The sequence below is a fragment of the Crinia signifera genome, chromosome 12 (assembly GCF_055691185.1).
Source record: "Crinia signifera chromosome 12, ASM5569118v1, whole genome shotgun sequence".
Classification (NCBI taxonomy): Eukaryota; Metazoa; Chordata; class Amphibia; order Anura; family Myobatrachidae; genus Crinia; species Crinia signifera.
Window position 1 is genome coordinate 38,998,677 of NC_139228.1, and position 24,686 is coordinate 39,023,362.

Sequence of the window (24,686 nt, forward strand, 5' to 3'; positions counted from 1 at the left end):
TACCACTGCCAGGCTCCCCCGGCAGTTTCTTTTTCATCAGCGACCATCTCTGGTCGCTGATGAACAGGAGAAACTGAGCAATATATCTCCCCCGTGTGTACGGGACTTAAGTGGAATCTTTTAAAATGACTTATATACAGATGCAGATGAGCCCCAAAGCAGTTAGTAAGTCTATCTCTCATTCCTTTTCCCCCCAAAAAATGTAACAGTGTAATGTGGGCTAGGTGAAATGAGGGAGATTGCTAGACTAATGAGGGAGAGAAGGAGATTGCTGCTATTCCATGGAGTCTTCTGCAGAATGCAGGAGGGTAGGCAACTGTGGGATACCCAGAAACTCAAAGCTAACCATTAAGCATATGGTGGATTAGTAAAGCACAGGGAATTCTCACTGGCACCCCTAATATGCTTAGAATAAATAATAGGTAATGAAATTATAATTTATATTTAGGGAATTCCAACCTACAGCCTAAGAGACTCCACATTTTTCAATTAGATCCTGAGGTAAATGTTTATAGACAGCGGTTCTATATGGCTGGCTTTGTGCTGCTTACCAGCAAAGTCTGATTGTGTCAGTTGTAAAGTTCCAGGCTTGTATCAGTGAGGTAACTGCCTCTGCCAGATTTGAATTGTAACTTACAATAGAAAATCAGACTTGTTGCTGCGTTTTAATATGCAGTATATTCCCCTATTATCTGCTCTCCTGTTAGTGTTTGAATGCTCAGCTTCCTTGTAACAGTTTTATTCAGACGTAAAGCAGCTGCATAATACTCCTCTCACGCTGACATTATATTTCACCTTATAAATTGGAGTGAAGCCCAATGTTTGTACTTACTGAGTAAGCTGAATTCACCAGCAGAGTAAATGTGACAATCAGCAGTAGTGTCTTCATTTTACCTGACAAATAAAGTAAATTAGCACATTAGAAGGAGCTGTGCTCAAAGCAGAAGGCTATAAGGTACATAATATACACAGTAAGCAGGGTTGCCGACCCTCCCGGAATTTCCGGGAGTCTCCCGAAAATCGGGTACCCCCTCCCGGCCCCCGGAAGGGTGGGCAACCCTCCCGGATTCAGGGGGGACCCCCGCTGACCCCCGGATCGCGGCATTAAAATGCCGCAATCCTCGGGTCTCAGAGGAGGGGGCGGAGCTAAAACGGCACAATCGCGTCATTTTAGCCCCGCCCCCTCCACGGAGATCCGTGAATTTGCTGCTTTAACAGGATGGGGGCGGGGCTTAGCGATGTCACTCGTAAGCCCCGCCCCTGAGCGGCTGCTGAATCTCTCCTCTCCGGGCTTCTCCCGGAGAGGAGAATCTTAAAGTCGGCAACCCTGGTATAATGTAGCTCCAAAACAGAACATTTCATTTTTTTTCCAATCTTCAGCACTTGCTGTCAACACTTGCTTCTCTGCAAGCAATCGGCCATCTTGTGTACCATACCACAGTCCTATGGGAGAGCCTAAGGCAGAGGCGGAACTAGATATTTATTGGCCCCATAGCAACCATTTGTAAGAGGCCCATATGTACTACCCAATGTTGAGAACTGTACATAGCATATGTTACTTTGACAGGGAAGGTGGGCTCTTCTCAGCTGTGGGCGGGCCCCATAGCAACTGCACTCCCTGCACTTATGGTAGTTAGTCCACTTTAGGTGTGCCAGCCCAAATAGCTTGTGTGACATCATCAAATATTTGCTGCCATTAGGAGTGTGATAAAAGGAGTCCCATTAGAGGCAAACATTTTGTGGGAAGAATTATTAATGTGAAGCATTACAACAGAGGGCCTAATTCAGAGATAAACACGCAGCAACTGTGTGATAACGTTCTAATGCCACAGAAGTCATCTTTTGTAAATAGATTCCTCCTTGTCAGCTTCTCTGATCTGCCGCGGCCTCCATGGATGCAGCATTGGATCATCTGCATGGCCCTCGGATTACTCAGGAGTCGGACAGCGACACAACTACTGGCTTCAGCACAACCAGATAAGAGGGCCTGTGTGCACCCATACTTGGCCCCAAACAGCCACAGCCTGTCATAGGAGAGGCTGAGTCTCTCCAGTGCCTACTCACAGCATTAAGGATTGCTGTGGAAATCAGTATACAAATAGCACAAAAAAAAATACCTTAAAAACTTATGAAAAAAAAAACAGAAATGCAAATAATACAATTTCTAAGCAGTCGGCAGACAGTCAACGCACCAGACACATAATTTGTACATTTTAGTGATAAAGTCACTATTTCTAAACAAAAGCTCGGACAGATGTTTGAACTGAAGTAAAAGTGATGTCATTGGCAAACGCTTGATGTTAGAGACACTGAACAGGACTATTGTTAGCTTCCAGAGAGAGGAACCCCAAGCGACAAGTACGTACAAGCTTACCGGTTCTTCCCAAACGCTTGCCTTTGGCTCTGTGAGTGCGCCAACATGCAGAGTGGCAGGCCGTTTCATGCCAAGCTTTGAGCCAAGTTCCAGCCTCCCATGACAGCCAGGTTCAAAAGAATATTCCTGTTTGGCTTCTGTCTGATTTATTCTGTAATACAAGGGGGCTTCATCCAGTAAGCAAACGTCCCAGATACTTGGTAAACTGACTGAGGAAGACAAAAGAAAACGGATATCCTCAGTGTTTAGATCATATTACAGTTAAATGTGACAACTGGAATATAGGACAAAAGTAAAACATACTTAATACATTTGAGCTAGTAAAATACAAATGATGTCCTTAGAACAGCGTATGGCTTATTTAGGGAATGGTGGGAGAAATGACATAGGATGTTTGTTATTATATTACCCACTTATAGAATGTAGAATGCTTAATGAATCCACCCTTGCCAAGGAACACAAGAAAAATGAAATAGTAAGATAAAAAATGTTCTTAATCAATATAATCCAATACTAGGGAAGGATTACCTTTAAAAAGTCAGATTATTTTACCTTCCAAAAATCCTAAATAGTATGTATGATCTGAGGAGTAACCCATATATTATCCTTACATGTACCCTATAGATGGCAGGAACCATATGGGAGAACAATGTTGTCATAAGCAGTAAGCACAGTTCTCCTGGCTGAAAAGAAGTAACGTGGTCTGCATCGGGTTGGGTATGACAAGTCAACACCATAACTGTAGACATTGTGTCGACATTATGAATGTCAACATTGTCATTGTTGACATTTTGACTACATGTTGTATGTATCTTAGCCCGATGGGGGATGATAGCAAAAGAATAAATCCAATAACTTAGCAAAATAAGTTTATCAAGGTAAAAATAAAGTTGTATGTTCTTGTTTTTTGTGTTTTTTTTTTTTTGTAATCTTACTTCTTTTACACATCTGTAAACATAGATCTAGACCAGCAGTTTCCAACTTGGGGTACACTGCAGATTGTTTGGGGGTACTTGAAAATAATATTAGTAATAGCAGAAGTAGTCTCCTGATGGAAGAAGAAGACTCCCATTGCCATGAAGACGAACCATGTCACTTCTGATTTTGCCTGACCAGCAATCCACTGGGAGCTACCCACGCTGCCCTCAGACATCAGCGATCATCTACCCTGCACTGGCGGAGGTAGTACTGGCATTAATCCTACAGGTGTTATCCGGAACCCTAAGGTAGTACACAGCCAGCAGCCAGACACAGAGGGACCTGATATCTGACCGCACACTGCTCCTCCGCTACTCCTTAATAGAAGAACACCTATAACGCCCACTTCCACTTCACTCGTAAGTACTGTGGATATTTCAAATTGAGAGGAGGGGTACTCATAAATGAAAAGCCTAATCAAGGGGTACGAGGAAGAACTGCTTAGTCTATACTTATCACAACTGACTATAGCCATCGTTAATGGCAAAACTTCCATTTAAATTTTGTGCAAAATACACTATAAGGCGGTGGTTCCAAACTTTCTTGGCCTTTTGTGGCATAGAGTACCTGCACTTTATTAAGCCACCCCTAGGGAAAAAAAGTTTCTTATTGATAAATTAAAACTAAAAAATATATTCAATTAAGTACATTGTGCCTCCTTGTCATCCATAGCTTTAGTTATGTGGTGGCGACATGGTTGCTTCTGACTGTCCACGTCTTATGCTTAGCAGTCACTAACATTGGTTTTGCCTATCACTTTGACTAAAAATTATTTGATTTGGTCCTAGACCACCAGTCCGAGGCACCCCTGCAAGAGCACAGCACTAGGGCAGCTTGGGAACCACTGCCATAAGCCAAATATAATGTAACCCATACCTTAAGTGTATTGAACTGCTCTATAAACTTACTATATAGATTGAATACAGATGCAGCAAGCCGCAGGTACACCAATGTGTAATGCGCACGTCAAAGTGGCTTCCGTGACTCATTAAAATGACATTAGCCATCAGCCTGGTGCAGCACGGCACTCCAAGTCGCGGGTGCGCCAAATCTGGCTACATCTGTATGTGTATATATTTATATATATAATTTCACACATTTATCGAAAGGCCAATATGTTTGTTAAAAGGATAAAAACAAACAAAAGTATAACATACAGTTCTGGAGCCTCGTCCAACAGAAGATTACTGAATAAAGTAAAACATCCATTTTTGTATTATGAGGAGAGTAGACAGGGTGGAGTGGCAGATCATATGGAATGGAAGGCAGGAGATGAAAAGGAAGAAGAGGGAGAAAGCAAGCAGGCTAGAGAACAGGGAGAGGCACCTACTAGGACTAGGCAAAGGGACAATGATAACTATGTAACTATAGCCAGGGGCTTCAAACAGTAGGAAAGGATTCTGAGGTTATATATTCCATACGATTGAGATACCACATTCTGCTAACAATCATTTGCCACCTCCCAATAATCATCCATCACTCTTCCACAACATCTCCGATACCGTCTGTCCTGATCCAAACAGATCCTTTGTGTGTACATGATGTGTAACCTATGCACCAAAGGAGTTTTCAGAAATGTTGCAAAAATTGCTCAACTACATGAACATCAGTATTGCATGTGCCTCAGAATCAGACCCAACGAATCAGTATGTTCTGGTTCCGGGTGGTCTCAGGGAAACCCAACGGAAGGAATCCCTAATCTAATGTTGCATTGGCAATAGCAATTAAATACCTAATAGCACCTCAGTGTACACAAAACACCTATAACAGGTGTATAAAATCAAGCACCTAGTCTCCATGCAGTCTCCATTTGCAAACATTTGTGAGGACCTCAGTGACATCAAGCATTGTACAGTGATAGGATGCCACCTTTGTGTGGTACTGTGATAGGATGGTACAGTGATAGGGTGCCACCTTTGTGTGGTACAGAGATAGGATGTCACGTTTGTGTGGTACTGGGATAAAATGCCACGTGTGTGGTACAGTGATAGGATGCCACATTTGTGTGGTACAGTGATAGGATGCCACATTTGTGTGGTACTGTGATAGGATGCCACCTTTGTGTGGTACAGTGATAGGATGGTACAATGATAGGATGCCATGTGTGTGTGGTACAGTGATAGGATGCCACGTTTGTGTGGTACAATGATAGGATGCCAGCTTTGTGCAGTACAGTGATAGGATGCCACGTGTGTATGGTACAGTGATTGGATGTCACGTTTGTGTGGTACAGTGATAGGATGCCACGTGTGTGTGGTACAGTGATAGGATGCCACCTTTGTGTGGTACAGTGATAGGATGCCACCTTTGTGTGGTACAGTGATAGGATGCCACGTGTGTGTGTGTGGTACAGTGATAGGATGCCACCTGTGTGTGGTACAGTGATAGGATGCCACCTGTGTGTGGTACAGTGATAGGATGCCACCTGTGTGTGGTACAGTGATAGGATGCCACCTGTGTGTGGTACAGTGATAGGATGCCACGTGTGTGTAGTACAGTGATAGGATGCCACATGTGTGTGTGTGTGTGTGTGTGGTACAGCGATAGGATGCCACGTGTGTGGTACAGTGATAGGATGCCACGTGTGTGTAGTACAGTGATAGGATGCCACGTGTGTGTAGTACAGTGATAGGATGCCACGTGTGTGTGGTACAGCGATAGGATGCCACGTGTGTGGTACAGTGATAGGATGCCACGTGTGTGTGTGTGGTACAGCGATAGGATGCCACGTGTGTGGTACAGTGATAGGATGCCATGTTTGTGTGGTACAGTGATAGGATGTCACCTTTGCAATAAGATGGTTCATGACATTTCATCCCTGCTGGATATTCCATGGTCATATTATTAGAGAGTGGAAGGATTTAGGAACAACATTAACAGCCATGAAGCAGAAGACCATGTAACATCACAGAGCGGGGTTAATGACTACAAAGGTGCATGGTGTGTAAAAGTTTCAAATGCTTTGCTGATTCTATAAATGAAGAGTTCCAAAATTCTGCTAGCATTAATGTAAGCACAAAAACTGTGCGGTGGGAGTTTAAGGGAATGGTTCTAATAGACACAATGAACCTTTAAACATTATAAAAACAAAAATGTTGCAAATATTAATAAAAATGTAACAGCCATTGAAATTGACAATAATATGTACTCATATTGAAAGTATGAATGCAGGCAAAAAAACATTTTCTCTAGCCCAGCACATACTTATAAATGTAATAAGGGGCCTATTGAATTATCATGATTGACATTTACCTTAACTTAAATTCTAAATTACCCCCTAGAAATTAATCACACGGACACCTTGTTCTAATATAATCACACGGACAACAACTGCATAAGTTAAAAGGTGGACAATATTTATTAAGTGGTATGACCCTATTGAAAGGGATGGCTAGGAAAGCGCTTGGAGACCAGCTTAGGTCAAAAAATGTTGGTACTTGTGTAATATCTGGGCGCCCGATTTTTTCATTGTATCGCATCGCATCGCATGCAATATAGTGGCATACAATTCATGCGATGCGATTTTTTCATTGTAAAGAACCGATTTTTTATTGTATAGTCACCCATGGGTGATTTTATACCCCCACTATCCAACTACGCATGGAGTTGATTTTATATAGTGTGGCGAGCGCAGCGAGCCCGAAGCGTGGCGAGCGGACGCAGAATACATGTAAAGTAGTCCGGGTGCAATGCTTCAGGCTCGCTGCGCTCGCCACACTATATAAAATCAACTCCATGCGTAGTTGGATAGTGGGGGTATAAAATCACCCATGGGTGACTATACAATTAAAAATCGGGTCTTTACAATGAAAAATCGCATCGCATCGCATGCCTTAAGTAGTGGCATGCAATGAAAAAAATCAGGCGCCCAGATAATACACAAGTACCAAAATGTTAGTAATGGCGGCGACTACAACGCCCCAACTTATAACCAGGATGGTGAACCGCCCCTATTGAATTTAAGGCACAGCCCGCACTGTCACGGTCTTACCGGCCCTCCTATGGCATAGCGAGGACACCTCAAGGAAGTGGCCAACGTCCCCCCACGGGGGCAGGACTCACCAGCCGTCCTGGCAGAGGGGGGCAATGCCGCACAGTGACCACCTGTACCTCAAAATTGACCGCTGGTCGAGAGCGCCTTCCCGACAATTATTAATTAATTTTGTAAAGCCAAATTAGGTGAAGGCCGAAAGGCCATGTAGCAATTGAAAAAGCAAGGGAAGGAGGGCGGGAATCCAGACTCAAAGAGGAAGCAGCATCATCTGACTCCCCTTTATATACCCCTGCATAAGCTACCACCCCTTTTCTACCTAATTGGCTACTCTAACTATCAATCACGTGCACTTCTATGGGTAATGAACAATTCAACAACTTTATTAGGACAATCACAAAATTCACAGGCTCTTAAATGCCCTCGTGCCTATACAGCCCTATACAGTTTATCACTCTCCATTTTATCACTTTTTGAAGCTTCATACATCTGGCCCATAGAGAGATAAAGTACCAAACAGCTAATAACTGCCATGTTATGAGATGTTTGAGAAATAACAGTTAGGAACTGATTGGCTGGTGCATTCTCTGACATGTCCTGACATGTATCAGAGTCCAGTAGATCTTACTAACGGCTTTGGGGCTCATCTACATTTGGATGCAAGTCATTTTATGATGCGTAGAAATGGGGCTTAAATCGCCCCATGTGTATGCCCCTTACATAACAGGGCCCCATCACACATGCTCTGAATGAACATCACAGTGGGGCCCTCCAGAGAGTGGATCAGAATGTATAGTTTGTTCATTTATTGTTGCTATTCTAAGCCTTTATTTTATTAATATTAATTTATTCGCTCAAAAATAGACTTTACTATGCAATGATCGTCAGAGAATATTTTGTTTGTGTCTTCCCAAAATAAATCCAGCTAATGAAAAGCAGAACTGTCTGAGCGGATTCATTCATACAACACCCCTGCCATATTTTTTTTTTTTTTTACGATTCAGAGCATGAAAAAGTCTCTTTCCCATGGAACAATCCTTGTTTTCATTTCTGAAATTGTTTCCAAATGTCACAGTGCATTGTACAGTATGTCTATTTGTAGTTAATTGATTTTCTAAAAGTTCTAAGCGTCTTCAAAACACACTTTAGATTTATTATTTATTTATTACCAGTTATTTATATAGCGCACACATATTCCTCAGTCAGCGGCGTAACTATAATTTGGGAGCCCCCCCCCTGCCGATAATAAATCACGCCCCCCCCCCCCCTGGCTTCAGAAAGAAGCCAGGGGATCTGGGACCACCGCAGCGAACATAGGTAAAGCTGCGGGGATGGGGCATTATAATAGCACCGCAGCCCCCGGCGCCCGCACTTACCCAGCGCCTCCCCGCGACCACAGGGGCTGCGGTGCTGTAGCTACGCCACTGTCCTCAGTGCTATACAGAGAATATTTGAACATTCACATCAGTCCCTGCCCCAGTGGAGCTTACAAGCTATATTCCCTACCACATGCACACACAGGCATTCTAGGGTTAATTTGTTGGGAGCCAATTAGCCTACCAGTATATTTTTGGATTGTGGGAGGAAATCGGAGAACCCGGGAAAAACCCACACAAGCACGGGGAGAATATACAAACTCCACACAGGCCCATGGTGGGAATCAAACCCAGGACCTCAGTGCTTTGAGGCAGAAATGATAACCATTACACATCTGTGCTGCCAATGAGAACTTCTATTATTCTGCAGGAAAAGTTGTAATTTCACTAGTGGTCATTGGTCAAACCTCCACAGGTGCCATATTATTTCCTTCCGTGGCATACACCTGTAGTATTAAGCCTCTGGTCAGAAATAATTGCAGAAGATCAGTTTGCAGTCTGCAATATATTTTTTTAGGAACGCATTACTAGAACAGGTGCATAAAATGGTAAAGCCTCATAATAATGAGATCAATAAATTTGGATATTAACCCTTTGAGTGCAAACATCTGTGAGAGATGTGCAAAATATCCACTAACAATTCCAGTGTCACTCACATTTGTTATATAAATTCAAATAAAAATGTTACGTAAAAAAAGACTATATTTCATATAAAATTTCCTTATATAGGAAATATAGTTTTTTTTTTATACAACATTTTTATCATTACATAACATTACAGGTCATTATGATGAACACAAATGTTTGATTGGCAATTTGGCAATTTTCAGACCTATTTTGACAAATTCACTTGGCACTCAAATGGTTAAATACCTATCCTTCCTAAATATTACCAATCCTTCCTAAATATTACCAATCCTTCCTATATATTACCTATTCGTATCTCAGCACATCTACTGTGCACACACTTCAAACATATTGACCTAAGGGCAATATCAAGTAGTTACAGAGAATACTGTGGCAGGAGAGGTACTTTGCCACCTGGAAACAACCCTAGGGACTTAATATTGGCTTGTACCACTGATAGAATGGCTGGTGGAAGCTACTCACTGGAGTAGATGGAAAGTGTCCTAAACACCCATCTAAGAACAGTAAGTAGTTATTCGGGTGCACTGAAAATCTAACAATATAAATAAAATATAACTTTATTGATTCAATGATAAAAAGAAAATAACTGAACTGGTGCGGGAATCATCTATATGTGCGTAAGTAGATGGGAAGTGTGCATGGACCAGGTTCCAATCCATTGGGCCCAGACCGGTTCTTATAGGCATCTTAGCCCAAGAAGCTGCTTCAATCAGTCAGCATCTGGCTGCTGGGTTTAAAGCAGAGTCTTTCCCATTAGTCAGGGTGCCTGACAGCAGTTAGTGTCCAGGTGATAGGTCTGCTAGGGACAGTGGGATCCAGAAGGCTGGGGCACTAGTGTCAGGATGCCGGTTCCTTATTAAGTGAAAGGGAGGGAGGCAGGGCCTAACCTCCCTGGTTGTTTGTCTCTCTGATTTTGAGCAATCTGAATAAAATGTATTTGTTTTTGCACAAGCCTGGATTCAGTCACTGGTGGAATTTTTGCAGCAGAGCGCACTCCAGCAAGAAACCTGTTACAATACATTTCCACAACATACCAAAACACCTGGACGCATCTCATCTGGTTAATAATGTAAGTCATGTTATGACATATTACCTACTGTACTATGCAGTACTTCGATATAAACTTGGGGAGAATTCAGTTACAATTCCAAATATTTACATGAACATACTCTAATGTTATAAACTATTTGCTTTCAGGCTGTCTTTTGTGAAACAGAAAAAGTTTCAGTATAAAGGATGACATCAAAGTCCATAGACCGTGTAGGTGGAGTACGGCACAGACACAAAAGAATGCCTTAAAAGTTCGCACCCGGCCCATAAATTGTACAAACCAGCTGCAGTGCGATGTTTAACTCTTCTCTAGAACAGGAGCAGATGAACAGTGTCTAGATAGATAGTCAACAGGTCGATACCAGATGGTCAATAGGTCAACAGGGTCAAAAGGTTGACAGTTAAATGGCCAACATGGATTTAGGTCAACTGGGTCAAAATTTCCACATGCACACGGTTGACATGTTTTATGTTGTTAGAACCTAACCCTAAAAATTATGAAAAACTACTACTACTATGGTGACCAATAACTGTCATTTGACCCCAATTACTTGTTAACCATCGGGTGTCTTTCTACCTGTTGACTATTGATCAAAGTTGTCCTAAAAATTGGATGCCTCAAAACAGTTGCATGATAGGTAAAATTGGTGATAGTTGCTACCAATCATAAAATATGTAGCCAAACAAAAGTGTCATCCTGTCAATCACGTATTTTCTTAAATTAATTTCTCAATACGAATCATTGCAAAAAAAATGCTGATATTGTAGGCAGTGGTGTTGAGGGGGGGGGAATTTTAATCCGGGCCCGGGTCACGCTCCCCCCCTCCCCCATTGCAGGGAGCCCCAGCTCAGCATACGCTGCTCAGTGCGGTGTGCTGCGCTGAGGAGAGATACAGCTGCAGCCTGTCCTCTCTCTCTCTCCCGCTGTGTGTGCAATGATGATCCAGCCGCCACCCCACACCCTGCACAAATTATGTTTCTTTTTATTTTCACAGGGGCGTGACCATGCCCCCTCCTGGAGGCCACACCCCCTCCATTTTACCAGGGTGTGGCCGACCTGTCAGCACCCCTGATTGTAGGACACTGTCATTCAGAAAAGCCAGGGAACCACTGGTCTAGTTACTGGCTATCTTCCATTTAAATGGAATGTACGGCACTGCGGACACTTTGCGGCGCCTTATAAATAAACGTACTACTACTACTAAATGCCCTCTAGAACATTGACAGTATTTGAGAATAGAATATGTATATTAAAGTTTGAATAATAATTTGTTATTTTAAGAAAGAGCATAAAGAAAAGTTGCCACATGTAAAAATCCTTAACCTCAAATACAGCTCCCTTTACGAAAACACAAATACAGTAGGCAAATAATATATTTTTGTTGATGTGACCCGGAGCAAGATTTGTTTAGCAAACTTTTATGTCATTTGTTCTCGTGAAAGCAATAACACAATCACATGACTAACTGGATTGGTCAAAGTCATAATACATAAATAAAAAATGTATTTCAGAAATTGTATTTAGGTAGACTGAGGCACTCATTTATTATATTTATCTTTTCTTCTGGACTTGCAAGTTGGTGGGACTGCTATGGTATTACGCAGGGCTGGGCAACACTGGCCCTCCAGATGTTGATGAACTACACATCCCAGTATGCTTTGCATTAGTTTTGCTTTGTGGCCATGCTGAAACTGATGCAAGGCATGCTGGGATGTGTAGTTAATCAACATCTGGAGGGTCGGTGTTGCCCAGCCCTGCTATTACGGGTGCCTGTCCTTGTGGTTCCCTCCTATATCCCTATAGATTGTAAGCTTGCAGCAGGGCCCTCCTACCTCCAAGTCTGTCTGTTGTTACCCAAAGAATGACACTCCATAAAACATATGAATAAAAAGATAAATCCTTGTCCTATCTGGACACTATTTAAACATAACAGATTCCCTCTTTCGGGGTGGTAGGATGTAATGTTCCTACCACAAACGCAAGCATATGCACAGTCAGCAAATCACAGTACAGTATCTCATAACAGGACCACTACCCGTTTTCTAAGGTAATGAGTCCCTGAGCAAAGTCCTGACACAGCTTATCAGCCTCTTACAGGTGAAGGTAGTAATTGGCCTACTCTCAGGCTAAAGGCATAAAGACTTGAAATTGGCCTTGTGGATGGAGTTCTCCGTTCCCTCTCACATCCCAGGAATCCTGATCTGGCTTTTACAAAAAGTCCACAGGCTCTCAGCAGAGATTCCACAAACATATCCCCCATTTATCACTTTACCACATACTGTACTCGCCTACCTGACCCTCTCCATGTGGGAGAAAATGCCCTGTTCCTGGACTTCCCTGGTAATGTATGATTGCCATCACCTGTGGTGAAACACCTTTCTTATCAATTACCTAGCTCACCACAGGTGATGGCAATCCTACATTACCAGGGAAGTCCAGGAACAGAGCATTTTCTCCCTGAAGGAGAAAATACTCTGTATATATATATATATATATATATATATATATATATATATATATATATATATATATATATATATATATACACATGACAAAGGAGACCCAAACCGCGCACAACAGTGAGGTTGCAGCAACTCTGAGGATCCCCTGTTAGACAGGACCCCGGTTGGTTTAGAGATAAGAAAAAGAGGTTCAGAGTGCGCTACCAGGAATTAGTACACAATTTGTAAAATACAATACAGTTTAATATAAAAAGGTGCCTCTTGGGCAGCATATAAAACACTAGCACTTTTTTTACAGCATGTATTTGTTGATTCTCCAGATTTTTTTGTGTTGTTATTCTTTTGGTGAAGCAGGTCCAACGCGTTTCGTCAGAAAGGTGACTTCATCAGGGGCTTACAAGCAAAAGTTTGACAACTAAATGGCACTGTAAATTCAATACAGACATTTATGAATGGAAATGAAAGGAGAGTCTATCTTAACATTATTAGAAACAACATATGAGCCGATGAAAAGTAAGATGGTGAAGAGGAGGACGAGAGAGAGAAATGATGATGGAATACAGGACTGGATTGAAATAACTTCATAAAGATAGTGTACCATTTTTTTAGAAACCACTTGTGAATTATAAACCGATCCGTGCAATTAAAGGGTACTTATGTATTATCTGGGCTCCCATGTTAAATGCACCCCATTTTTTCATACCCCTACTATCCAACTACGCATGGAGTTGATTTTATATAGTGTGGCGAGCGCAGCGAGCCACCGTGCCCGAAGCGTGGCGAGCGCAGCGAGCCCCGCGAGGGGACACGGTCTCATAAGAAAAACGGGAGCCCAGATATTACATAAGTACCAATTAAAGTTAATGAGTATTGACGAGTGGACGTTATGAACGTTTAAATTACAGTAGGACCATACTATTCACAGTTACAGTGAATTAATATATAGTTAACAGTAAAAAAATATTTACAAGATCGAGATAATCTCAAAATGAATGAGTGTGGTACACGTGATTAGTCATATAATGCGTGAAAGCCCCACCGAAGGGAAAGAGGAATATTTCATAGGAGTATATATATACCTTTGCATAGGACAAATATGTAAGTAAAATACAACTTTGTTCTCACCATAAGGACATGTATTCACTCTAAATATAGGAGTTTTCAACACATCACTGTATATCTTTCCCCAGATATGTGTTTTAATGATATGCATTGTTGAAGTCATCCGGAAAGTGTGTATGATACTTTATCCTGTGCAAAGGTATATATATATACTCCTATGAAATATTCCTCTTTCCCTTCGGTGGGGCTTTCACGCATTATATGAGTTATATGATTATCTCTATCTTGTAAATATTTTTTTACTGTTAACTATATATTAATTCACTGTTACTGTGAATAGTATGGTCCTACTGTAATTTAAACGTTCATAATGTCCACTCGTCAATACTCATTAACTTTAATTGCACGGATCGGTTTATAATTCACAAGTGGTTCCTAAAAAAATGGTACACTATCTTTGTGAAGTTATTTCAATCCAGTCCTGTATTCCATCATCATTTCTCTCTCTCGTCCTCCTCTTCACCATCTTACTCTTCATCGGCTCATATGTTGTTTCTAATAATGTTAAGATAGACTCTCCTCCTTTCATTTCCATTCATAAATGTCTGTATTGAATTTACAGTGCCATTTGGTTGTCAAACTTTTGCTTGTAAGCCCCTGATGAAGTCACCTTTCTGACGAAACGCGTTGGACCTGCTTCACCAAAAGAATAACAACACAAAAAAATCTGGAGAATCAACAAATACATGCTGTAAAAAAAGTGCTTGTGTTTTATATGCTGCCCAAGAGGCACCTTTTTATATTAAACTGTATTGTATTTTACAAATTGTGTACTAATTCCTGGTAGCGCACTCTGAACCTCTTTTTCTTATATATATATATATATATATATATATATATATATATATATATATATATATATATATATATATATATATATATATATACTGTATATATACACACAGGGCCGGCACCACCACTAGGCAGCTTTAGGCATGGGAGCAGCCCCCCTCCCCCCACCCCACTTGGAGCGAGGTGAGCAGTGCCCCACACCTAACCCCCCTCCCTCCGTCCCTCGCCCCCGGACTTGGCTGCCGCATCACCCCTTCACACACACACCCGGACTCAGCAGCGGGCGCCACATCAGCACCCCGGGAGCAGGTGAGCGTCAGGGTGCCCCCTCTGCCTGAGGCACTGCGGTGCATCGCATCAGCCCTGTACACACACAGATTTCATTGTGTGGCTCTCAGCAGCAGCAACGAATATGTTTACCTCACAACAGTAAAACGTTGGAAAAACCAGTCTGCTGTTATTGTCTTCACTGCATGGAATGCTGCTTGACGAATATACTGCACCTGAGACTCCTAGGGGGTGACCAGTGGGGGAGGATATATTATATTACTATATAAATAGAATACATATTATTTTAATTTTTGTTACTTTTACTTTCTGGTTGTTGGGTCTGTGGGGCACAGCAGGAAAAAGATTTTTTTGCCAAAGGTTGTTGAGGATGAACGCCCTTCTCCACAAAATGAGTGACATAACTTGGCTAGCTTACAAAGAGCAGGTTTACAGCATTGTGTTAGTTAGCAATGGATTTCCCGTGTAGCTATAATAGTCGCCTCCCTATGTCGCCAGGTTTCAGAGATTTGTACTTGCAGATTAACCCTTACAACATTACATATTTTAATACTGTTTTTCTCATTTTACATTGTCTAGGTGTTAAAACTACAACCAGTGGTGAATGTTACCTGCTGTATCTACCACACTGCTCTTTGCCAGCGAATCCAGATGCAATCTCTTTCTGCACTGGCTTCACTTCCTATTGGAAGTCCTACCTGTCATTCATTGGGAGGTCTTTCCTACCTCTGGGACTGCCAGGCTATGGGTTCTTTTAGGAAGCCACTCCCTGCCTTTCACGCTGTCCAATCTTGGGTCTATGGTATGCAGCCAAATCTGTCCATAGTAGTTGTGAGTCTACAAATGTGCCAGAGCCAGTACCTCCTCTCTGGGCACTAGGGTCGCTGTAGCCCTCCTCCTAAAAGAAAGTAGCTATTTCTGCATAACAGAGGAAATACCTATAGCATTAGAAGAAAAAAAAAGAGAAAATACAGGTGCACACTAAACACTGCTAATCAGAGCAATTATGACACACTGCCATTTTCACAGAGTAAAATTAAAGTGCCTTAAATAATATGGGACCATCTACCATAACCAAATGACATCATCCAGAGCATGGGACCCCACACAGGCCATCACAACCCAACCTCCCCAAGGCATCACAACAGTGAGAAGTAGCAGGTAAAGTGTTAAAAGGTGTTACATTAATAAAAAGCAGCAGCCATGTGTTAAAAGTGTTCCATAGGTTAGTGTTAATAATTAAAGCGTTAAAGTGTCACATAGGTAAATAATAATGACCGAAACATGTCGAGGACATTGCACATATACTGAATTTATTCTAACTTTTAATTTTTTGTCTTGGAGAATGTAAAAATAATTCTACATATAGCTTAACATTCTGTATCAAACTGAATGTCTCGTGAGTAACCTATTCCAATATGTTACTTCGCAGAGAGATTGGGATCGGTTAATATTTTGGCTTCTGGTCAGATCCGGATAGATGAATATTTTGGCTTTCGGACAGATTGGAATAGGTTAATATTCTGGCCTCTGGCAGTATTGCATAGTTATTACATAAGGTCAGTACACTGAGGATTATTAGGCCTGTGCGATCCCATTTATTTATTTTACCGTCATGGGTAGTGCAGCGTTAGTAGCTGGATAAATAGTTCTGTAGTGCAGACAGCCGCACATATGATTCACCACAAAAAAGCCCTCATACTGCTTCGGATCATATCATGATTTACACATTAATGGATCAATAATCCCATGGAAGAGCAATCTCATTTTTGACTGAAACATCGGATAACATATTAGCTGGCACTATGGTGAAAAAAATGAAATTATTTAAAGTATAGTCGACTTATTGGAACATTTATATATATCATAAATTATGAATGTTTTTAACTTTTCTTTATTAAAGTATTACTATGCAATTATAGGACTTGTAATTGTAGATATTTGACTCAATTATCCATTAAATAGATATTAGAGGATCAGCAGCTGAAATAATACACAGTCTTATGTAAACATGGGACCTAGTTTGTTATCTTAAGATATAAATATTCCCATGATCCCATGATAATATGATCTGGAAAAACGAAGAACTCCTTATTCCCGGAAGGACAAAAGACTTGTTCAACAGAACTATTGCTATCATTATACAACAATACGCAGTACTTAGTTTTAATGTTATTTTCAACCAGATAAAACAAATTTGTGATTGAAAGGTATTTGGTTGTATTAAAACCCTAGATATGATTGACTACAAAACAAACAAATAAATATTTCATATAAGAACACACAACTCCCCTAAATGTAAAGTATGATGGAACATTCCATCACAGACCGTGTACAAAACAGTATCTAGATGCTAGGTTGTCAGTCAATTGGTCGACACCACATGGTCCACATGGATACCGGGATCGGCGGGATCCCGGTATTTTGGGCATTTTTGGCAGGGAATTTAAGCCCGTGTCCAATCCCAGGATTTCAGGACTGAAATGCAATTCAATCCCTTTCTGTCGGACAGCGCCGAGTACGAGCAGCCAGGAGAACACGATGAGAGAGGTCACGCTGTGCAGAGGCGATGTACTTTTACCACCATTAGTCAGTACATAGGGGCCCTTACAAGCTTTTGCTATGGGACCCACGGATAACTAGTTATGCCCCCGCATCCTAGTCAACATGTTTGTGATTTAGATGGATATTTAGCTAAACAGAGACACACATTGAGACCCGCTTATGGCAGTTTCACAGGACCGGGCAAACCAAGAGGAGCAGTTTAGTGTGACTACAGCAATGATGTATTACAGGGGTGGGGAACCTCAGGCCTGGGGGCCGTATGCGTCCCCCGTAGCTGGTCTGAGTGGCCCTCCCACCTGCCCGGCGGCTTTGCCGGGAGTCAAGTACAGGGGAATTCTCGCGAGAGGTCGGTAGTTCTCGTGAGATTCCTCTTAATCAACAGCAGCCGTAGACTGCCAGTCCTATTCAGCGGCAGCCGCCGGAGCGTGGGATGGCTGCAGCAGGACAATTCGTAAGAGAAATTTTTACATATGGCCTCCGAAGGATTTTTTTCCCCATACAAATGGCCCTTGGCACAAAAAAGGTTCCCCACCCCTGATGTATTAGGACACATCTGTAATGCTATGAACAAAATCACAGGAAACTTATAGCTCTCAGATCACTGATGTGTACCATATTCCAGCTATATGCTATATATACATACACAATAAGTCATTTAAATGTCTCTTATTTACATATGCAGTGCACAGCAAGTGGGAGGAATATGAAATTGTCCTTTTATACACCTGCACAACAATACAAAGCAGGCTGCTGGATATGACTTACATATGATGAAACATACATACGGTATGTAACTATGAATGTGTCATCATGAAACATACATATGTAACTTAAGTACATCATACTGTATTTATCTATCCTCCAGGAAGCTGCGGGAGACTCAAGCTTTTTGGTGTAGTCCCCAACAAGCCCAGGAGGGTCCTTTTCTTTATAGGTTTCCTCCCTTCTTTCACATAAAGTTTTCATTAAATTGTATTAAATTAACGATGTGTGGGTGTACTTGTATTATATGCCATTGTTTAGTACATGCTGTTATAGTTGAAACCTTCTAATCTGGTATAACAGTTATATGACGTCAATAAAACCGAACTTTAATTGTATTTTACATTTACTTTTGTTATTGTTGGCAAGTTGTTAACATGAGATTTCTTTTAAAATACCCAATAAATATGTTTGGGACAAAAAGGCGTCATATGCTATCGTCCGCATTAACCCTATTTACGAGATAATTTCACAGGACGTGAGTTTTTTTTGTTTTCACTTAGATGCAAAAATGTAACCATGCTAATATTTAATAGGATTTTCACTTTTTTTATGCAGCCAGGTGCAAACTTGTGGTAAAATCATGGTACAACGAAAGTAAATTATTTCAGAAAGGAACGTTAGTTTTACTATACCAATCTCCTCAAGTCCCAGGAGAAGGGACAGCAAAGTGAGCAATCTACGGGGACCATGTTTTCTCAAATTTATCAATAGTATCATGCAAAGCATGGGGTATTTTTTCCATAGTGGTAACAAACCATATTTTGGATTACACCATATGTATGGAAGGGTGAGGGCACCTTCTATTGGGTACCCCAATAATGCCAACCATGGGCTAAGAGCAATTTGTGACTGAAGTATCTCTTTTGAAAGAGACTACATTTTGAATCAGTAAAGTCTAATCTTGGGGCAGTTCCACCAAATATGGCTAAAGTCTCCCTTAGAGCCACAATCATGCCAGCAAAATGGTGAAGCTGATGGAAAAAAAATATTTATTGAGCCTGGAGGGGTCCAGATATCATCTTGTATACATTTATAAGAATTTTCTTTGATAATGGAGGAATGAGCTACATTATGTCTAATAATCTGCCAAGCTTCATCATCTGGTGGGGGGCTAAGGTATCTCTCCCTGTGGCTTTTATGGGAAACAATGGGATTGGGGGCCTGCTGTACATAACGTCTAATATAAAATAGAGATAATGCCCTTGCGGAGAGTCATAAAAGATCAGGCATCTAAAGACAGCTGATTTAGGTAGAGAACCTAAAAAGGATCTCAGAAGAAAGTATTCAAGAATCTAAGGTGAGTGATGTGAAATTTATGAGAGATGGTATCTAGTGTGGACCAGGACTTAACTTCAATAAGATCTATAGCAAATCTAGGACGGGTAGGGATCCGATACCAGGAACGTGAGTGAGCTTGATGGGAACCTGGAGGGAAAGCAGGATTGTCCCATAGAGGTGTTGGAGGAGATGTGAAGGTAGTAAGACCGATTTGATGGGCACAATGGAGCCAAATAGTATGAGTAAGAAAGTTGGCTAAATTAAAAATGTGTCCATCCCTAGTGGAGACAGATGGTACTAGGATGGATATGAAAGAGAAGAGATTACATTCGACTAAATCAATTTGTATTCAACGTAAACTAATAGGATAGGAAAACCAAGGAAAATCCCTTTTTTAATATTGGCCTTGGTTCAGAACCCCTGAGATACAGTACTCACCTAATGATTAATCAGGTGGTTAGATGTTTTATAAATCAAGTGAGATTAAAAAAAAACTACATATACCAAAACTTTGTGTATACAGTAATGACATATGTGGACAATAGCAAATCGCACAAGGACACCAAATAACATACATGGGGGAGAATCACTAGAGGCTGATCCACGAAATGGAGATATTGAGACTAGGGGACAGACTTTGTACATGGGTTAAACACTGGCTCCTTTACAGGGAACAGAGAGTGGCAATAAATGGTGCCTTTTGTAACTGGATACTAGTACTGAACAGGGTAACCCAGGGTTCAGTGTGAGGGACACTTTTATTTAACTTATTTATTAACGACATGGGATGGGATATCAAGCAAAGTGTCCATCTTTGCAGATGATACTAAATTGTGCTGAGAGATTCACACAGGTCAGGATGTATCCATGTATCCAGGTTCCCATCAAGCGCACCCACATTTCTGGATTTAAACAAATTGGGGGAGTGGGCAGATAAATGTAAAATGCAATTCAATGATGACAAATGTAAAGTTATTCATCTTAGGAGAAATAATCAGTGAGTGTGCTAGCGATAATCTTAATGGGATAGAGTTAGGAACATCAGAAATGGAAAATGACCTGGGAGTGCAAATTGAATATACACTTGGGTGCAGTACTCAATGCCAAGCAGCAGCAAACAAGGTCAGTAGGATACTAGCGTGTATAAAGAGGGGTATACTGTAGAATCAAGGGATGACACTGTTATTGTGCCACTTTTTAAAGCAATTGTTAGGCCCCATCTTAAGTTTGGAGTACAGTGTGGAACTCACTGCCAGCTGAGGTGGTGATGGAAGATACATTAAATACATTTATGAATGAGATTGGACAAGTACTTGATGGATAACATTCCGGGCAATAATCATCAAGCTATGGTCTAGTGGGGAGATCACCGGGTTAAAAAAATGGGGGATAAAAGGGAGATAATGGCCCTCATTCTGATCTGCTTGGTTAGCTGCAAAGCTTGCAGCTTACCAAGCAGTTGTTGCACCAGTTCCCCTCCCAACCATGTGAGGGGATGTGTCATGAAGGCACATCCCCTCGCATGTGCCCACAGCCGTAAAAATAATTCGATGGTCAGTGACCATCAGATGATTTCACCACGATTCGCAAACAGCCAGTGATTTATATTTGCGGCCTTCCGGCCGAAGACATGGCATGCGTTGTCAGCCGCCACCCCGGCACACCTCGCCCTGCCCACAATCCCATGGGAAAAACCAAAATTTTTTGGGCGGACGCCCATTTTTTTGGGAACGCTCAGTCCGCTACCCCACATCACTTCGTGCAAACGGCTTGGTGACTATGCAAGTCAAAAAGCCTGTTTGCCCAGGGACCCTGCACATGCACATAAATTATTATGCGCATTCGCAGTAAAAAAAACACATTGGTCCACCGTGCGAATGCGAGGGGGACCGAACTAATCTAATCGAAATCAGTGCCAATATCTAGTAGTAGTATTGTGTAGTAGAAACATAGGGTAGGGACACATATGCCCCCTGAGGCTTTGGAATTAGTTAAGGTTATGAGCGCTACCCTCATGGGTCTATCATCCCATATAAAAGCAGAAAGGATACTGTTAAATCCAAAGAAATCCTTTTTAGGAATACATATTGTTGAGCGCTAGTAAAGATATACTGTAGGTTGAATCTTTAAAAAAAGCTTGTTCTTCCCATGAGCTTTAGAGGAAGGGTCTTCCAAGTGTGTACTTTGAAGTTGGAGGTTATAGGGTCAATATTTTGTGCAACATAATCTCCAGATTAAGGTGTAATCCACACCCTTCAAATATCTAAACTGTAGGCCCACTGCAGTGGAAAAAGACAAGAGGAGACAACCAAAGACTTGGAAAATGTTGGATGTATCCCTTCATTTTTTATTTTATTTTAACTCAATGGGTTAAAAGACATGGATCAGGACTATAGCAGTGTTGTGTGGATGGGACAGGTGTTTTTTTTTTTTTTTACAATGCATGTGGCAGTTAACCAATTTTTAACTCTGAGTGCAAAGGGAATTTCTCAAAATTGATGCGAAAGTTGGCAAAGCCAACAAATGTATTCATCATAATGACCTGTTATGTTACCTTATACAGGAAATATCTTTTTTTATTATTTTTTATTTGAATTTATAATCACAAATGTGAGTGACGCTGGCATATTTACCGGATATCTTGCGCATCTCTAAAAGAGATGTTGGCACTCAAAGAGTTAAAGGTTTCTTAAAATGACTCAAAAATCAGCTTACAGGTATTTTTTATGGACCCCTATATTTAACTGGAGCATTTATTTGTTACTCAATTTTCTCAATAATTAATGTGGCTACTAATAGATAAAATTACTGCCCATGTTGTATTTATTGTTTGTTGGATGGTGTGTGAATCTGGAGCCAGCATGGCCATAATAATTTAAAACTGGGCGTATTCAGCAACAATAATCTCCAAGGCTTGGGGTATATATTTATTTACAGTTTCTTATATAGCGCACACATATTCCGCAGCGCTTTACAGAGAATATATGAACATTTACATCAGCCCCAAGGTGTACTACAGACATTGGTTTGAAACTTTAAATGCACAGGAGTTAGTCTTAAATACCTACAAAGTCCCATATGAACTGAAGCACAACGAAACTTGGTGTAAGAAAAAGCCACACCGGCTGCATTGTAGCATGTCACATAGCGATTCAGACAGTCGCATACAAATATACAAGTGTCACATCCAATTGTGAGTGCAATCTAGCAAAGCAGGTTTTATTTCTACTAATTAGACCCATTTTGAGCTATAGTAAATTGGCAAGGTGGTATCATCAGGCGCACTGAGAGGAGCCATCTAGCCTGACTGAAGTCACAGTATAGGACAGGGTTGCCTACCTGACCGTCTTCAGGAAGACAATGCTCTGTTCCTGGACTGGTAATGTATGATTGCCATCGCCTGTGGTGTAACACCTTTCTTATCAATTCCCTAGCTCCCCACAGGTGATGGCAATCATACATTACCAGGGAAGTCCAGGGACAGAGCATTTTCTCCCTGAAGAATGTCAGGTAGGCAACCCTGGTATAGGAGCACAAATCTTTAGATCTTATGCAATATAAACCAATGCCCTGTGAAAAGTACAAAGCTTCTACTGCCTCCAAAGTCGGCTATACATAAATAAATAAATAATTTCTTTCCAACCAGCCAACTAGTTGTCTGTCAGGAATGAGAACCTGGTAATATATTGGAAATGCAAATGACAAGCACTGGAAAACCTCTTTGATTCAATTTACCTCAACAGCCATTTTTAATCTGTTCTCTGGCATTTGGGAACAAATTGTGGATTGTCATTGGCTTCTATACTTCACCAGATTTTTACTCCAACCAGACAACTAAACTAAACATGTTACAGGTTCTTTCACACTTTGCATGAATTTCCAAATGGAATGATAATCTTATTACTTAGAAGTATGCTGTTCCTATCAGCAGATACAGGACTCGTGTATCTTATGTTATGGTAAAGCACGTGAACCTGTAAGAGAGGGAAAGCAAAACAAAGTTTTCATCTACAGAAAATTGAGTAAGTTAATGTGGTGAGTTATATTATAACGCACAAGGTCAAAGTTTGACATGGCAACGGTCACACATGAAAAGGTCGATATGCGTTCTTGTATGCAAAAGCCCCCCTCCCCCTCATGTTAACCTTTTTTCAATTGTCGATCATTACCATGTCATCCATATGGTACAGACCTAGATTCAGTTGGCTACCAGTGTTGTCAAGGTATGGCCACAAGTTCAGGGGTTTCTGATGGTTCTAGACACTAGGAATGACCTTTTGTATATGTATGACAACTTGTTTGCCAGCTGTGTTATTAAAATCTCAGATCTTCAACTTAAACACATATTAGAGATATTTGAACATTTTCCGGCCAATTCTTATATAATATAGTGTTGAAAACTCTTTATTAGATCTATGAAATACAATATGATGTAATAATACCAAATTCCCAAATCAAAACCAAATGTACGGTTGTTCACTGATTCATTAGTGTATTCCAGATATATGATTGGTGTGCAATAAGCTTTCGGACGTGCAGTGCATAGGTAGAGAAGACACATCTGTCTGGTTGTGTTCTGTAATCTCTGACTAAAGTTCTTGGGAAGGAGCCTAACCATATAGAAGCAGCATTATCTCTACAGAGACCACTGGAGATCCGTGATCTTCTATGACTACAAGACGTGGTGTGAAACAGGAAGCACCATCCGGGTGGTATGCAGAATTGGGAACGGGCCGTCTGGGGTCCGCAATCCCTGCAGACAATGTTGCTGCCGTGCAATCCATAGTTAAGGTAGACAACAGAGTAACCATGGCCCAGTTAGAGAAGGAGATGGTCATCTCATCAAAATCCACCTGTTTGATACTCCATGAAAAGCTTGGTCTGAGCAAGGTTTCTGGATGCTGAATGCCCATCAGTAGACTTGAGAGCAGAAGGGCCCTTCCTCATGTTGGCCAGGTTCGATTTTGGTCATTCGTACTCTGTCTAGGAGATCATC

The 24,686-nt window shown here is 41.2% G+C and overlaps 1 protein-coding gene across 4 annotated transcripts in view; it reads right to left on the reverse strand.

The window, feature by feature from the left end:
• PAPLN (papilin, proteoglycan like sulfated glycoprotein) overlaps positions 1–24,686 on the reverse strand; it is an 86,534-nt gene that overhangs the window by 57,934 nt on the left and 3,914 nt on the right. For all 4 annotated transcript variants that reach the window (XR_014466335.1, XR_014466334.1, XR_014466336.1 and 1 more), the window contains exons 2-3: positions 2,375–2,583; positions 833–894 (exon numbers count right to left, since the gene is read on the reverse strand). Coding sequence is in view for 1 of the 4 variants with exons in the window: in XM_083167631.1 (XP_083023757.1) it covers positions 833–889 (57 nt within the window). In the remaining 3 variants the exon portion in view is untranslated. The remainder of the gene's footprint in view (positions 1–832; positions 895–2,374; positions 2,584–24,686) is intronic.